General features: G+C 32.8%; 2 protein-coding genes across 2 annotated transcripts; both read right to left on the bottom strand.

The window, feature by feature from the left end:
* Nucleotides 1-8,097: 8,097 nt before the first annotated feature.
* On the bottom strand, nt 8,098-9,472 carry LOC120255771. Its single transcript, XM_039263534.1, has 4 exons — nt 9,305-9,472; nt 9,028-9,081; nt 8,789-8,935; nt 8,098-8,469 (listed from the first exon to the last, which is right to left on the bottom strand). The coding sequence occupies exons 1-4, from the start codon at nt 9,470-9,472 to the stop codon at nt 8,098-8,100; spliced, it is 741 nt and encodes a 246-aa protein (XP_039119468.1).
* A 2,340-nt stretch (nt 9,473-11,812) lies between these two features.
* On the bottom strand, nt 11,813-18,045 carry LOC120255786 (SH3 domain-containing protein 2). Its single transcript, XM_039263561.1, has 10 exons — nt 17,844-18,045; nt 14,339-14,458; nt 14,201-14,270; nt 13,974-14,125; nt 13,281-13,382; nt 12,866-13,066; nt 12,716-12,778; nt 12,464-12,616; nt 12,268-12,342; nt 11,813-12,150 (listed from the first exon to the last, which is right to left on the bottom strand). Exons 1-10 carry the CDS (start codon nt 17,901-17,903, stop codon nt 12,034-12,036), a joined length of 1,113 nt encoding a protein of 370 aa, XP_039119495.1. The 5' UTR covers nt 17,904-18,045; the 3' UTR covers nt 11,813-12,033.
* Nucleotides 18,046-18,257: the final 212 nt, after the last annotated feature.

The raw sequence follows: 18,257 nt of genomic DNA, 5'->3' as shown, positions 1-18,257 counted from the left end.
CTGTATGCACGAGATTAGGGGTTTTGGTTTAGTTAATTAAATTGATGATGATGATGATTAAGGTGTTAATGATGATGGTTAGATTGAGCTGGTTGGGTTTAACCAAATTGAAATTGGTTGAGTTGAATTGGTTTTTGTTGAGTTGGGTTTGATCAAATCAAGTTGAGATGGTTTGGGTTTGGTTCAATTGATTTGGGTTAAGGATTTTTGGACTGAACCAAGTTGGTTCAATGGATTTTTGTGTAAGAATTGAGTTGGTTCAAGGCTGGTTCGAGTAAAAATTAAGTTTGGTTCGGTGCAATTAAGATTGGTTCGATTGATTCGGGATGTTTAGCCTAAAAGCGAGTTTGTTTAAATACAATTGAAAGCCGGTTGGATTATGCGAGGTCGGATTTTTAGCCGATTGGAGTGAGTGGGCGATAGAAGTCTATTATTATTTTTTTTGTATTTTTATTTTGAGTTTAAATGTAGTATTTATTTTTGTTATATTATTACATTAGGGTGTTGTTCGAGGGCTTAGGGAGAGAGTTCGGGGCCTAGGGAAGGAACCAAGGACACGGGAGTGAGTTGGTAGTGGCTATTATTTTAAATAATTGATTAATTATTATTATTTTTGAAATAATTGTTTAATAGCTAGTATTTTGGAAATAAATGTTTAAGTATTTCATTTTTATCATGTTTGATTCCATATATAGTTGAAATATCAGTATATTTGTTTTGCCATTGATGTTCATGATAGCAGTATTGATACATTCGTTTTTGTATAATTATACGTGTTGTGAATAGTAAAAAAATACATGTATATGTGATTTAATCATTCAATTCTTGTATTTATTTTTTTGATGGGTATATATGCTTTGATTTGGAGTGATTTGCGAAACCATGTGAGCATATTAAAGATGTTTTATCGGCGTTGTTAATAGAATTGGTTTTCATTCACGGTATAGGAATGGTATACGTGGATCTGGGCTTTCTTGGTATTATGCGTTATTATCGTTTGGCGTTGGCTTTGTGGAAAAATAATGTTTATTTACGTGATGTGAATACTTGTCACGGAAAAGGATCACGTGTTATGATTTATCTGAGATGGTATTATTCTTTGTATTTACTTGATGGTTTTGATGGTGACGGGCTGAGGCCCGACTCTGCGATGAGTGGGTCCCCACGGGCCGACCTTTAGAGGTGGCGTGGTGGACATGGGTATTGATTACTACGAGGGGCCGGTTCGGGGTGGGAGTGTAGAGCCACGGCTGGATATTCATCGAGTGGCCAGGGGTCGCGGCCAGGGTGAGCCAGATGGGTCAGCGTTAAGGGACATGAGTTCCTTGCGGCTCTGAACCTAGCCGTGCCACGCGAAGGTTTAGAGAGTTTTCTAGACCATGTTATCTTTGGGTGAGTGTTGGGTATTCTTTGTATTTTTGAATTTGAGATTTATGTTATTTTTTTGAATTGTGATGAGGCGGGTCTCTCACGAAATTTGTGTTTTCGAGAAAAATCAAATTGATGTTGATCTATGTTGAATTTATGTTTCAAGAGTTCTTTAAAGATTGTATTTTTGCTAGAATTACGGTATTTTTGGAAAAGTTGGAAAAATTATTTGAGCGGTTGGTATTTATATACTTTATATATCTTTGTATTTAAATATTTGAAATTATTAAAGCCACTCTGAGCCATGTGAATGTCTTTGTAGGGCTGCGGGAGGCGAGGACCCTATATTACCGATTGAGTATAAGCGCTAGTCGGGGGTTGAGTCGAGGATTGCGGTGGGTCCCTCTTTCTTTCTTTCTTGTTATTGGTGTGGTGATCTTGTAGCGGTTGTACCCATAAATTTGAGTATTGTATTTATTGTATTTACGTATTTGAACTGTATTTGGTGTGAAGTTGTAAATTGTGATTTGTAGGGTCGATTTTTGTTTAAAGCGAGGGTGTCGGTTTCAGATTAAAAGGGAATTTTTAAGCGATGGGTGCTACATTTACCTCGATAGAAGGGGTGGGTGTGACATCTTTTTGAGTATCGAGTGTGGGTTGAGATATCCGGTTTGGTAAAGATCACGGGTTGTGATCCGAGCCTAAGTTTAGAAGTCGTGTCTAGACTTGGAGAGTTAGTAGTGATTAGACAGTAAAGTTAAGGGCCCGATAGAAGTATTTAGAGTCTCTAATCGGGGTTAAAAACCTAAGTTGCGTATTGGGATTGAGGGGTCGATAGTAGGTTTTGATATTTGAGACAAAAGAAGCTGAGTAGTGTCTTGTGATCGAGGGATCATGTGTTGAGATATATGTTGGTTTTTATCAAAATGATTTAACTTAAAGATGCCAAAGAAAGGGTGTTTGGCATGCTCTTTATTGACTGATATATAGTGAATTGCAGTGTGATTATTTACTATTGAGCGGTTGTAGCAAGAGAAACAAGGTCTTGGAACAAATAAGTGAAATTCGGTGATATCGAGATGGATAAATGCTAATAAATTTCGAGGGACGAAATTTTTTTTAAGGGAAGGATTGTAATACTACGACACAGTGGATAGCTGATTGGAAAAATATATTCGAGGGTATTACTACGAGTTCTGATGAGATTTTTTTGTCTGAGAGTAATTTTGGTGAGAAACCCAAGTGAAAAAGAACAAGGACTTAAATGTAAAAAGTTTTTAAAAAGATTTTTGGGTTAAAGAATAAATGAAAAGGATTGATATAAAATGTTTTACGAAAACCAAGGACTGAAAAGGTAAGATGGAGGGATCTTTTTGAAATATTGTGTTATAATCCAGGGGACCATTGGATAATTTGAAAGGGACCTTTTTGAGAATACTTATTTCATAACTCAAGGACTATTGGGCGGTTTTTCAGGGACTGTTTTGTAAGAAGTTAAGTTTTGAGGGACTAAAAAGTGAATTTCGGCTGAAGAGTTAATTGAGAAAAAAATCCCAGAGACTATGTTGTTAAATGCTTACTCCACCATTTTTCTTCTGATAACCGAGAGTTATGAAGAAATGGGAGAAATTAGAGGTTTTTAAGGAGAAAGATTTGGAGATCGTGGGAGGGAGTTCGTAGGGAGTGGCTACTTGCTTGGTAAGGGTCTTCTTTGGTGTTGTTTTTTTGTTTAATGTTTGTGTATGTTTAGATGTATGTATTTTTGGGTGATTTTGGAGGAAATAATGAATTTGTTTTGAGGAAATTATGATGGAGTTGATGAGAGTGTTGTTGTGAAATTATTTTTTTGTGTTAAAAAAAGCCTTGTATTGGTGATGAAATTGCTTGGATTGGTGGAGATGTTTTCTAGGATTCTTGTAGCATCAACTGTAGCACGAGATTAGGGTTTGGTTTAGTTAATTAAATTGATGATGATGATGATTAAAGGTGTTAATGATGATGGTTAGATTGAGCTGGTTGGGTTTAACCAAATTGAAATTGGTTGAGTTGAATTGGTTTTTGTTGAGTTGGGTTTGATCAAATCAAGTTGAGATGGTTTGGGTTTGGTTCAATTGATTTGGGTTAAGGATTTTTGGACTGAACCAAGTTGGTTCAATGGATTTTTGATGTAAGAATTGAGTTGGTTCAAGGCTGGTTCGAGTAAAAATTAAGTTTGGTTCGGTCGCAATTAAGATTGGTTCGATTGATTCGCGATGTTTAGCCTAAAAGCGAGTTTGTTTAAATACAATTGAAAGCCGGGTTGGATTATGCAAGGTCGGATTTTTAACCGATTGGAGTGAGTGGGCGATAGAGTCTATTATTATTTTTTTTGTATTTTATTTTGAGTTTAAATGTAGTATTTATTTTTGTTATATTATTACATTAGGTGTTGTTCGAGGGCTTAGGGAGAGTTCGGGGCCTAGGGAAGGAACCAAAGGACACCGGGTGAGTTGGTAGTGGCTATTATTTTAAATAATTGATTAATTATTATTATTTTTGAAATAATTGTTTAATGGCTAGTATTTTGGAAATAAATGTTTAAGTATTTCATTTTATCATGTTTGATTCCATATATAGTTGAAATATCACGTATATTTGTTTGCCATTGATGTTCATGATAACCCAGTATTGATACATTCGTTTTTGTATAATTATACGTATTTGTGAATAGTAAAAAAATACATGTATATGTGATTTAATCATTCAATTCTTGTATTTATTTTTTTGATGGGTATATATGCTTTGATTTGGAGTGATTTGCGAAACCATGTGAGCATATTAAAAGATGTTTTATCGGCATTGTTAATAGAATTGGTTTTCATTCACGGTATAGGAATGGTATCGATGAATCTGAGGCTTTCTTGGTATTATGCATTATTATCGTTTGGCATTGGCTTTGTGGAAAATAATGTTTATTTACGTGATGTGAATACTTGTCACGGAAAAGGATCGCATGTTATGATTTACTCTGAGATGGTATTATTCTTTGTATTTACTTGATGGTTTTGATGGTGACGGGCTAAGGCCCGACTCTGCGATGAGTGGGTCCCCACAGGGCCGACCTTTAGAGGTGGCGTGGTGGACACAGGGTATTGATTACTACGAGGGGCGGTTCGGGGTGGGAGTGTAGAGCCACTGGCTGGATATTCATCGAGTGGCAGGGGTCGTCGGCCGGTGAGCAGATGGGTCGGCGATTAAGGACATGAGTTCCTTGGCTGCTCGAACCTAGCCGTGACCACGGCGAAAGGTTTAGAGAGTTTTTCTAGAACCATGTTATCTTTGGGTGAGTGTTGGGTATTCTTTGTATTTTTGAATTTGAGATTTATGTTATTTTTGAATTGTGATGAGGCGGGTCTCTCACGAAATTTGTGTTTTTAGAGAAAAATCAAATTGATGTTGATCTATGTTGAATTTATGTTTCAAGAGTTCTTTAAAGATTGTATTTTTGCTAGAATTACGGTATTTTTGGAAAAGTTGGAAAAATTATTTGAGCGGTTGGTATTTATATACTTTATATATCTTTGTATTTAAATATTTGAAATTATTAAGCCACTCTGAAAGCCAATTTGAATGTCTTTGTAGGCTGCGGGGAGGCGGGACCCTATATTACACGATTGAGTATAAGCGCTAGTCGGGGTTGAGTCGAGGATTGCGGTGGGTCCCTCTTTCTTTCTTTCTTGTTATTGGTGTGGTGATCTTGTAGCGGTTGTACCCATAAATTTGAGTATTGTATTTATTGTATTTACGTATTTGAACCTTTGTATTTGGTGTGAAGTTGTAAATTGTGATTTGTAGGTCTGATTTTGTTTAAAGCAGGGTGTCAGTTTCCAGTTAAAAGGGAATTTTAACTGATGGGTGCCACATTTACCTCAGTAGAAGGGGTGGGTGTGACAAATATCCCCACAGCAGTTGCTAGATCATCTATTTAGCAGCTAATATTTTATTTCTAACCCCAGAGCTGGGATTAGTGATGATAACCCCACCTCGGGGGTAAGTTTTATAATAAAACAACAACCGTTAACTGATGATCTAACAGTTGTTATGCACATTCCTAGATTACTAGTCCTTATATATATAAATAATTTTGTTTTACTTGTCATCTGCCATTTAAATTTGACTAAAATTATTATATGTCTCATTAAATATTATGTATCTAATTAATTTTAATAACAAAAAATGAACAAAAAGTCCGCCTTAAATTCAGTTATCCACAAAAAAAATCTTACAAGTTTCGATATTTACACCAAGTTTGGAGTGAAGTTTGGAGTGTTTTGACAAAAATGTCCTCCACTCATTGTCTCATCGTTAGACATTGGGAAGTAGTTTGGGTTGTTGCAAATCCCGAGGAGTAAATGGTGATCATAGGTTAATTTTTCATTTAGAATCATGACGTTTTGCTTGCAAATTCACTTTTTTTGTTTATAATTGCGAGTTTTCCTATACAATACAAGTTTTCTAATTAGCAAGCTATGTTGTTTAATAGTTTTATTTTTTTATTAAGATGTAGCGTCTCGTGTACAAAAGATAAGTGAAAAGATGGGGAAAAGTGATTGAAGTAGTAATGACTATCCGTACGCCTCTTTAAAAAAATTGGACAGAAATTGGGGATTTTTTTCCGACAACATTGAACGGTCATTTTGGAATTCTTTAAAAAAGAAGCTAACGGAGTGAGGTGCGAAGGCTAAATAAAAAGCAAACTGAAAAATTAAGGATTGTTTGTGAAATTCAAATATTAGAGGAACTGATTAGTATATTTTGAAACTTTAAGGGATCTATAATTAATTTTTCCTTTTAATAAATATCATGATTTTTTATTAAAAGAAATGTATGATTGATTTTAAATTTTTATGATGAAAAGCAAGTATCGTGGTACACCAGTTTCAGTAACTTGTAATGTCATTAAGATTAATAAAAAAATGTTTAATTTGTATTGGTTAAGATGCATATCTCTACTGAGGTTAATTTTAATGTTCTATTAACATTGTTTTTCTATCATCACAGATGATACTATGATAACCAATAGAGAAACTGAGATTTTTGATGATAAACATGGTGAAAAATATGTGCATCCAAATGACCATGTCAACAAAAGATAATATCCAAATGACCATGCCACAGCTCGAGGTACCCAACTTGCTTTTAAGTTTGAGTCGTTTCGAGTTCGAGCTCCTCAACTATCAATGCGCATATCTCTTGTAGCAGTTTTATGTGACAGTACTTATTCTCTCCTCCAAAGTTGCATGAAAGAGAGATTTCCACCAAGGGATCTACAAATCACTGTAATTAATACACGTCTGACCTTTTCCATTCTTTAACTATAGTACATGTTGTTTTTGTATATATATATTCTCTATTGTTTATACTATTACTTGAAAGATTTAAATTTTGTGCATATTTTATCATATTCAACTCAAATTACAAAAAAATTATCTTCTCTTTGCCATGGTTCAAGGAGTTTAAAGCCCTAAATATTTAAATATTTGAATATTTTTTAATTTATCTATTTTCCATAAGTTTATTAATATTATTTTTTTTAATATTTGCTTTGATATCCTACTCTATACTAATTAATTTACAATATGTTTTAACTCCTAAACTCTATAAAGTGGGATACAAATGGTTTTATTTTGTAATCATAGCTTGTAAAGTTTTAAAAGTTTGTGTATATTTCATTTAATAATTTTAATAATATAAATACATTAATGATGTAATTTTTTATATTAAAAAATATTCCGTAATTTCTTTTTTTATTGATTTAAGAATTTTGTTTTTGTTATTTGGACCTAAGTTCGAAATGTGATGGCCTTAGACTTAAGAATTTTAAATGGATTTCGATTTTAGTATTGTTATTTTCTTAAATACATCTGCTATTACCTTCTGTACTGCTCTCAAGATCTATTTATTGAAAAACATATTTATGTAGGACTCTATATTAAAAATATCTTAAGAAAAAAGTAACCAATTCTACAAAATGCATAATTTGAGGACTTTGATCATGCCATAACATTACTAAACTCTTGCAATCTAATTTTTTTAAAATTCCACAATTCAAGGGCTTGGTTACTAAACCACTTCAAACAATTAGAGTGAATAGCACATTGGCTATAATCCACCCAAGTATGCATATAGTTTCTTCTTAGCTTCTTTCCCGGTGTAATTCTCTAAATAGTCCCTCAATTTTTTTTAAATTTACCCTTTTAGTCCCTCACTTTAAATTGTAACCTTTTAGTCCCTCTTCTATATTTAAATGAGCCATGCCAGTCCCTCTTTTTGATGGTGCAGGGTTAGGATTTAGGGTTTAGGGGGACTGACATGACTAAATTAAAATTGTAGAGGGATCGAAAGATTATATTTCAAAATAAAGGGATTAAAGGTGTAAGTTTAAAAAAGTAGAGAGATTGTTTAAGAAATTATACCTTCTTTCCTTCAAATATAAGCTTATTTCTATAGCTTATTTCTTAGCTTCTGGTCTAACTTCACCAACATTTTCATGCAAATGTCTTAATGGCAAAAAACTTACAGAAGTAACTGCCAACAATGATCGTTTTTTTTACTCAATGAGGGGATTTATGAAAACATGAGTTCACAACTTAATTCAAATATAAACTAAATAATATTTAACTATTTAAGCACAAGCTAAATATAAGGGAAAAAATTTATTTGAGGATCTTATTTAAGAAATATATATTTCTAGTTAATACAATGACCTGGACCACCATAGAAAAAACCATTGTTTTTAAATTCACTAACACGGTAGCACTCTCTTTTATCTTCTACGACATTGAAATTATCTTGAAAGTCATACATATTGCCGTTTTTATACACGCCTTGAATTCTATTGAAGGTTGCTGCCTTGCCCTCTCCTTCATCTGGGTAATGACCACTACCCATTGGAGGGCCTTGTTCATTTGCAAGATATGCCACAGTTCCACCAAAATGAATATCAGATGCACTATCTGCCAAACTAGTAAAAAGAGAACTCGGCCAATAACCTATTGCATTTAAGTCATTATAGTGACCAGATGCTCCATAATATAACCACCAATTTCCAGAAGCAGAGTCCTGTTAATAAATCAATTTCATAAAACTTTGTGACTAGTGTTAGTAAAAGAAAAAAAAGGACATTAACCAATTTATTAACCTTAAGTTCTACTGATTATTATTTTAAATATGTCATGTTAAATTAAAAATGATCTATTTTTTCGTGTTGAAATGAAAGGAAATTATTCTAATAGTTAAGATTAACAACAAAAATAAAATGGGAACATATACTAAAGATACATCATTAACATGGGCTAAAAATTACATGGTTGTTGAGGAAAATCCAGATACAATATGCATGAATTCACTCGGTAGGAAAATGATGAAGATAAGAGTATACCTTATAAACTTTTATTGTTATATCATATTGTGGTCCACCATAAGTTGAAACTTGATCAATAAGACTTCCAGGAACCATATTAGTCTTATTAGCAAGTATAAATCCTGGGCATCGAGTGTCATAGCAATACGTTTGAAATCCATCTCTCTATTTGTCAAAAATAAATACAAAAAATTAAATAAATAATACGCATCCATATCATTTATAAATTATATAAAAGGATAAATTTTAAGTCTTACCGTCCAAAGTGTAAATAAATGGGTCCGGTTGTCTTTGTATAGATATGGATGTACCTGAGAATCAGGAATTATTTAGAAGTGGAATTTTTTATAACTTGTCACTTATGTTTATATGAGAGAAACACAAGTAAATATTACAAAACCTAATAGAAATATTATATTAAAAAAAAACTCTTATTTATGTCAACATATTGGTTTTAGAGTTATGCACAAAAATTTAAGATATGGTAAAAATATATATGAAAAAAAAGGAAAAAGAAATTAAATATAAACTTACTGTCCACCCAACTATTATCATATTTCTCTTCGGACTACCATGTCCATTAATAATCCAAATACAAGCCGAGCTTAATTGAGTATCTTTAACTTCTGGAACCCCATAAATTGAAAAAGTTGCCTTAGCCCCATAATATATCTGACCTTCACCACTTGGAGCTAGGTACATTGCCCACTAAAAAACAAGTGAAAATAATAATTAGAAAAAATAATTATATATTATATACTTGATGCCATTTGGTTCAAGTTGAAGATCTATCAACATTCTTTTTTTAAAGCCTATATATTAATAACTTGATGTTATTGACTTATCATGCCTCTATTTGAAAAATTAATAATAAATAAAATAAAACTATATAATATTATAAAAAGTATACATATGGTATAACTTATGAATTCAAAGAAAATTTATATTTATGAAAAATGTAAACTAAAAAATATATCTGTAAACAAGTAAAGAAGTCATAGAGATGCAAACAGTATTATTGCAAAATCTTAAAATAAAAAATTTAAAAAATACAACAAAAATACTACTAAAATGATGCTTACCACTTTGTCCACATTTCTCAACATATATAAATTAATTAATTAATAATTATAAAAATTATAATTATAATTTTCCCTTTATGATATATGAGCATGAAATCATAGAAATTTCAAATCCAATAACTTACATGTGAGATTGAAACAGTAGTTTCATCCTTTGGTGATACAGAACTTTGATTCTTGAACATCTTCTTCCATAATAAACTTTGATTTATTATTTTTTCCTGAAAATATGTTTATATATTGGAATAAAAATATTAATTATAAAAAAAACATAAGTATTTTTTTTATACGTAAAATACATGCAACTATTTTACCTTTTCAGTTTATTATGTCTTGCCCACTATGAAACATTAAAAACAAAATACTTATTGATGCAAACATATTTCGGTTTTAATTTAGAGTAATATTCAAGATTAGATTCTATAAAATTATTAATCTTTTTTAATTTGCACACCACTACAATAAACTGCAAATGATATTGGCTTATATAGCTTATAAACTATTATTTATTTATGTATATTTTTGATAAAAAAAAATCAAGTAAAAATTTTATAAAGAAGACTAAATTATTTTACTATTTTCTCCTTATTGATCTTGCCAAGAAATTAATGAATCTATGTTTTCATAAATTAGTTATATGTTTTTATATACAAGATAATAAAAATATTTTAAAAATATATAATATAAATTTAAACTTTTCATTTGTGATGTTCTTACCGTTTATCAAATTTCATAAATAATGCAATAAATAATTAATTAAACAAACGAAGGGGAAAAAAATTTGAGTAGAATGATACCTTGGGTGTGATTGCCGAGACCTCATTCTCAAAGAAAATGAGAAAAAGCCCTATAATTGTCACAGCAAACCATAATTTAAGCTCCATATTTGTATACCACTATGGACTTTCAAAGAAAACTCAAGATGTATATATATATATATATATATATATATATATATATATATATATATATATATAAAGAGAGAATAACTACACGTGTCAAGGTTGAAATAAGATGGAGTTGAATCTTTGGAAATTCAGTGTAAGATTATAAACAATATCTTTGGAGATAGTGCGGTATCCAAAGTTATTTTTTATTTTTATTTATTTTTAGTTACGTAAGATTATTACTTCGATTTAACTCAAATTGTGTTAAAAAAAATTAGGTCAGTAATTTAAAGTTTTGAATATATTTTTTAAAATTTTACATATTTAGTAAAATTAGCTTATCTTTTTTTAATCATTTTATGAAGGTGAAAAAAAAAACATTTGTAGTTTCTGACTTTTATAAAATAAAAACAGAGGTTTTTTTTTCAATTTTATAACATGTGATTTTTCATATTTGTAAAAAAAAGAAAACCATCAATGGTGTTAACGTTTTTTTTAGGGGGAAATTTATCTATTCATATAAAAAAAATACTATGTGGCATATAATACATTATTTTCAATATGATTTTGTTTGATTTTTGGGATTTAAAATTTTTTTTTAATAAAATTTTGAGAAAAATTAATAAATTTTAAAAATATATATGTTTCTATGTCATTTAAACTGGCTTTTAAATAGCTTAGTAATATATGAGTTAATATCATTAATAGTTTAGTAACGGATCATAGAAAAAAAAATTCTATCTTTATTTTACAAAAATAAGAAACCATAAGAGGTTTTTTTAGACTTTCCCCTTTTTTTTATATATATCATACTCTAAAAATACCATAAAGCAATATGTCAAGATGTCAAAGATTTTGCTTTGCAATCATGACATATTAAGTGTTAGAAATACAAAATGTTTGAAGAAAAATGTAACTGAACACGCTAATCCTACAAAATGCACAAGCTAAGGACTTCATACATCCAACAACATCATAAACTCCTGCAATCTAATTTTTCAAAATTGTACAAAACTGAAAAATTGTAACATTTTCTGCTGCCATTTGATTTAACAGGTGAAAACAAATATACATACATAAATATATATATATATATATATGTGAGCATTTGGTTCAAAAATATGATTCATGGACTTGTTCACAAAACCACAAACCCAACAATGAGAGTGAATAAAACACAGGTAGAATCCACCCAAGTATACATATGATTTCTACTTAGCTTCATGTTTATATAAGCTCATCGGCACAAGAATACAAGCCTAAGTCTACAGCTTAATTGAAGTATAACAGCAGCTCAGAAGACTTCAGCCATTTTGCTAGCAAGAACTCGATCGCGTTTCTCAACGTACACAAAAGGAAACCATCCTGCTTTCCCCTTGCATTCGCCTTCGGCCCAACCATTGTTTGAAACCTGTGATCGGTCATGAGCAGTTTCCGTATAAGCAATGGCAGGGGGTGAAAAACATATGCAGTTAATTAGTTAATTAGGTCGGGTTTAAGCATGGAACAACTTAAAAGAGATTCTTACCTTTCTTACAACAACAAAGTCACCAACTGATAAGTTAAGTTCTGCTTCTGACTCGGCATGAAATGAGTGCATGACCTGCATGTTGTGGATGGAGAAGTATATTGGAGATGAAAATTATTAGGTGCATTTTGCATCAAATAACTACAAATAATATGTTTCAATGGCTTGAGAATAATATATTAGTAACATAAATTACCTCGCCTAAGAAGTAGCCCATGGCATCGGTTGTGCCATCCCTTGGGTGGGGTGAGAACATGCCATTGGCTTCCTCATATGATGGAGGTGGTGGTGCAGGGTTCTCCAAAACTGGACTTGGAGATGCTTCGATTCTTTGCCGTTCTGATACCATCTGTCATATCATGTCAAGAGTCAAAGATGCAAAGTTAAGGATATCTATGTTAAAATAATTGGCATCTTTGCAAAACTGTTCCATGGAATGGAATTGTACCTCCCCTTCAAGCTGATCAAGGATTTGCAGCATTCTTTGATGATAAGTACGCTCTGATTCAATCTACAATGTTACAGATAAAACGGAGTATGACTCGCTCATTTCAATCAAGAAAAATATATAGCTTGCTTCAATAGAAGAAAATTGTACCATCGCCATAAGCCGTTGCAAAGTTAATCTCTGCTGTTGACCTTCAACAGCGGTCATAGCTGCAGCAGCTTCCTTACCCAGCACAGTCATGTTTGACTTCAGTTCTTGCAGCTTAGATTCAGCAGCTTCCAACTTCAAATTATTATCAACATTGCCTGGAGCTTCTCGTACTTTTGCTTGCCGTTTTGAAACTTCAATAGCCTGCAAATGGATTCAAGTGGATAATGTTACCAGTACCTTAAGAGATTAAAACAAAACAAGTTTAAGTGTGACAAATCAAAAGAAGAAAACCAAAACCACCCCTACAAGGCTGTACGCAAATTAGTTCATATATGATGAAAATATGCACTCAGTATATCAAATAAGACCACAAATTACATCAAAAATCAGGTGAGCTACTGTCTAATAATAGTACCTGAGCTTCAGCTTCTTGCCGCATCCTGTCATAACGCTGAGCAAGGTGACGAGCATCTTCCAATGGAGCACCCATAACCATTGCTCTTAATGGTTCTGCAACCTAAGCAGTCAAAAATATTGGAACTTGAAGCAATAAATATAATAATTTCAACAACAAAGGAATTCAAAAGGAGAAAAGATTGACAACTATAACCTAGTTTCACCTAAAATGATAAACATTAATAGCCTTAATTTATATGGTGAGAGAGCAATCATAGAATATGGATTTGTGTGCTTCAATAATATAGGGAAAATGAGAGCGAGAAATGTATAATCCCAGCTGTCAAAATAACATTAATAGCCTTAATTTATATGGTGAGAGAACAATCTTAAATATGGATTTGTAATGCTTCAATTATAGGGGAAAATGAGAGCGAGAAATGTATAATCCCAGTTGTCAAAATAACAAGACACATTAACCTATCTGCCTCTCCATGCAACCTACTAGTCCCTGTATCTTTTCTTCTCATTATCTCAGGATTACAGGAAAAAATAGCAACTGCTTCCTACAGTGAGAGGCAGGCGAAATATTAAAGGTCACTGAACTTAGCCTAACCCAACAAGTTCCACTTTAATTTGCTTCCAAGTTTTATTGAAATCAGCAGAACACTTAGAATGGGATATATAACATCCGCAAAGAACAAAACCAAACCTGGGTGCCAAGAGCTTTCAGGAGATTCCCCCGCTCTTTTTCCATTAGGCCACGAGCTTTGCCAAAACTCAATGCAGCTTTTGATAATGTATTTCCATTTGTACAGGTGTTTTCAGCACCATACTTCCTGCTATCTTCAGATAATTTACTACCTGAAAGGGAATACACTTAGAAAGGATAAAACAAAATTTCAAACACCAAAGTAAAATATAATTACGCAAATATACCGATTTCAACTTGTTTGGAACCAGTTACTATGTAACCTTCGACACCCCTTACAATATCCCTTTGAAAATGCTGGAATAACAATAATGGGTTAGAAATCATCAGAATAGTCTCTAATAGACTTTCAGAAGATAGCTAACCTTGCCAGCACGGGTTGATATGTAAAGCTTTTCTAGTTTTTGATGTTGATGGAGTTCTGCCTCATCAGTAATTAAATCTGAATTTCCATAACCACCACCTCCAAATTGCTTAAACACAGCCTGCAAATATTGAATCTAGTGATCATGATGCTTTTGATAGACAAGATAAATATGAAACTTTTATTCATAGTGTCTCTTCGAAATTGAAAGGTCAGTTCTACAAGGTTGATATTTATTGTTCAGATTTTTGGAATATGAAGAAACATGATATCCATTAACTAAGGGTTATGAATTCCCCCTCTATGCCTTGCGGTAACAATCCCTTCAGCATTCCGACCTTTACCACAATGATGCTATCCAAAGATCAAATTATTTTGTATATTGGATTTCACTTGATTGTCTACAGCTCCATTGCGTGTGCTCAGGAAATCGCAAGCAGAGGAATTGGATCTATCCGCAGGATCAGATGTAAATTAATGGACTGGATAGACGTGGATCCAGTCAAAATTGGTTGGACCCAAATGAAACTATCTTTCCTAAGCTTGAGGGAGGTACATGCAAAAGGTGGACCAGACAATTTAATCCAGCATTGAATACCTCCTTATGGGAGGCCAGTGGAATTGGTTGAAGGACTTGCGGTGCTTTAATCCTCTAACCTTGAAAGGTAATTGATCTGTTCCGGTTCTGATAGGTGCACCTGACATGGCGTTTCCATGATCAAACAATATATCATTCTTCTTGTTGCCACCAAGTCTCTTGCCCCAAGAATGTACAAAAACAAAAGTACATAAAGGTTACAAGGCCACTTAGCCTCACCTCGGCTAAAATTATGGAATAAGATATTAGGTTTTAGGTAAGTGAAACTAAGAAACTAGCTTAGCTGTAGAAGTTTAGTATAAATGTCTTGCCGTATTATTAAGTATTTTCCTTTCTTTTTTTTTTCTATAAGAGGTGAAATGGAATAACCTAGTTGAAGCATAATGATCATACATTTGTAATGCATTGGATGTCCCATGGTAGGTCACATTCTTCTACCCTTCCCCAAGATATTCATTAATTAAGTGCAAGAAAGTCAAATGCTTCTGACAAAAAAAATTTGAATTAACAAAATTATCCACAATAAATTAGGAGCAGTTTCAAGGGAAACAAAGATGAGAAAGACAGAAAACTACGTATGATAGCTTAACTACTAAACCACAAATAGTCTTTTACTAATAGGGTGGGGTAAGAAGATTTATGTTGGTTTGCCAAAAATGACAAAGGAAAGGCTCAAAATGATACAGAGAGCTAGTGATATGAGGGTTAAAGATATAAAGAGCAAGTGGTATTAACTAGGGATGTATGCAGATGGATGACATAGGGATTGATGGTTTTCCTACATAATTTATATGGTCAATCTCCTATGTGTCTGCACCAAAGCTTCATTGCTACCACTATCAAAGATAGATTTAATAAGTTCTATCATCAATTACACATCTAGAAATTAAAATGTGAAAAGGTAATAAGAATGATTCACTTTTCCGCACAAAGGATGGAACACATCCTCCAATAAATTTCAAACAACAGCAATATTTTTTGTCCATGAAGAAAATGCTAGGATACACTGATTCTCTGTATTTCCTAGGTGCAGGTAGCCGGTCATCTATACTGAAGAAGATAATAAGATGCAGCGTATTTTACATTTAAATTTTTTTTTAATTCATGCAATTTAGATCTCTTGCACACTTATTTGCCAAGAAGAAAGCTCAAAAGTTCCAGACAATTCAATCACGCAACTAACTGTACTTTCTAATAAGCAATCCAAAGTATTTCAACCACAACAATATGTAGAAGTGGAATCCATTCTTTGACAACAGGAAAAAAAAATGCTAGACATAAATGATAAAGTATTCTCATGCTATCATCTTAATAAGATGCATAAACACAGCTAAAACACAACAAACAACAAAAAGAAAGGAAGAAATCGAAAATCATTCAGTCAAGCAATATGAATTAAATTAACCAGAAGGTCGATATTAAAAAGGTATTCTGCAGTAATGACACGATATGGAGCACAAATAATTCACATGCAGAAATCATATAACTCTTAGCAACCACTTATTAAAGGTTCAAACCATGTCAGAGATGATTTTCCACGATTCATAAACCGTGGTACTGAAATCAAAGAAGTGCCAAGCTCTTTAATGTCACTCAAAACGATCTTAAGGAAATAGGACTATGCATTAACACCAACCAACTTCCAGAGTAGGAAACAAATGCTACTACCATGAATAAACAATTTACATGCTCAAAATAAATGCATTTGCGAAGACTAAGAGCAAATGCACATAATAGTCAGTGTACTAGATAGATACAATTAAGACTAGAATAATCATGCACGTGAACACGCCCTGGGTAAGGAACATAATCAACCATGGTCGATTTAACAATATGGTTGATGTTTCACAATCATTTACTCAACATATCTGATCATTAATGCCATAAGAAATTATTAAAACAGAATCGTCTGCACATGCTCATATGGAGAATTATTAAAAAAGAATCGTCTTCACAGTGCTGATCATTAATACCATATTATAATTATGCATGTATAAAATATTTCAAACCAAGGATCAGCACATGCTCCTAAGGTGAATAGCTTATTAAGAAGCAAAGATCCATATATAGGAACAAACCACGAAGTTCCTGTGATTCAATGACATATAAAACTCGATAAGCAAAAACAGCTTGCATCGTAAAACACCAAACCAAAACAAACGGCATCCAATTAACATGGAGTGGAGAATGGAATTAAGGATGATGAAGACCAATGGAAGCCTTCAGAGAGCCTCAAAATCAAAAAAGAATAATGAACAACAACCAAGAAAAAACTCTAATAGCACAGGTCTGCTAAATATTACACTGGCAGGTGAGATAAAAGGATCAAGACCATCAGCTTTGCCAACTTCACCACAAACCTGCATAGCAAACTCCCCCCACTATAAACTTTAGTTTCAAGAACATGAAAACCTACAACATAGGGTTTGCACTTAACACAAATTAAAAATCTCTTGCCAGGATCCTCAAGGAGAAGAAAAAAAAAACTCACTCTCTATCACCTTGATTGACCAAGCTCTATCGAACAGAAGAATTAGCCAAATCAAGCTCCAAAAATTAACAAAATCAACCTTGATTGACCCAACCCTACGAATCCTCGGCCAAAGAAAATGTCACAACAATCTAAGCCACCAAAGACCCCAAATCAACACGAAAAACAACCAAAACCCTAGAAACACAATCCTCCAAGCGCACTACACTCCAATCTCCCCCAAATCCTCCCCAAACTACAACCAAAACCTAAATCCAATAAACATGATAACAAAAAAATACAAGATAGAACCAATCCGTCAAAATCCCCAATCAAAACACAAAAATTCAAATAATCACAACCCTAAAACAACAAATCAAGAATAAAAATTATTTTTTTTTAAAAAAAAAAAGATGGATTCAATGGGATTAAAAAGACCTGCTGCTGCCTGGCGACCTGTTCCCGGAGCCTGGTGGCCTGCTTCCTCAGCGCATCCATGGATTCGAGCAATGAGAGATCGAAGAGATCGGGATCGAAAGAGAGAAGAGATGGGATTTTTGGGTTCAAGATCTAAAATAAAATTTGTGATATTTTGGGAAGAAGAGATGAAAAAACAAAAAAAAAAAGAAAAGAAATGGCCTCCCGTTGAGACGAGAGAGACTTCCTTTCAAATATATGCCTGCACCCGCACGTGCTATCCGCGTGTGGTTTTTTTAAAGTTTTGTGGTCACTTTAACTTATTATTAACATTAACTACACCCGCGCAAACATAATGGTATGTCTGCGCTGTTCTAAATGAAATAAATAAAACGTTAAGTTACATTGGAAAAATTGTTTTTAAAAAATGGTTTT

The sequence above is a fragment of the Dioscorea cayenensis genome, unplaced genomic scaffold (assembly GCF_009730915.1).
Source record: "Dioscorea cayenensis subsp. rotundata cultivar TDr96_F1 unplaced genomic scaffold, TDr96_F1_v2_PseudoChromosome.rev07_lg8_w22 25.fasta BLBR01001193.1, whole genome shotgun sequence".
Classification (NCBI taxonomy): domain Eukaryota; kingdom Viridiplantae; phylum Streptophyta; class Magnoliopsida; order Dioscoreales; family Dioscoreaceae; genus Dioscorea; species Dioscorea cayenensis.
Note: the sequence above shows the minus strand (reverse complement) of the source record. Positions and strands in the feature narration are given on the sequence as shown.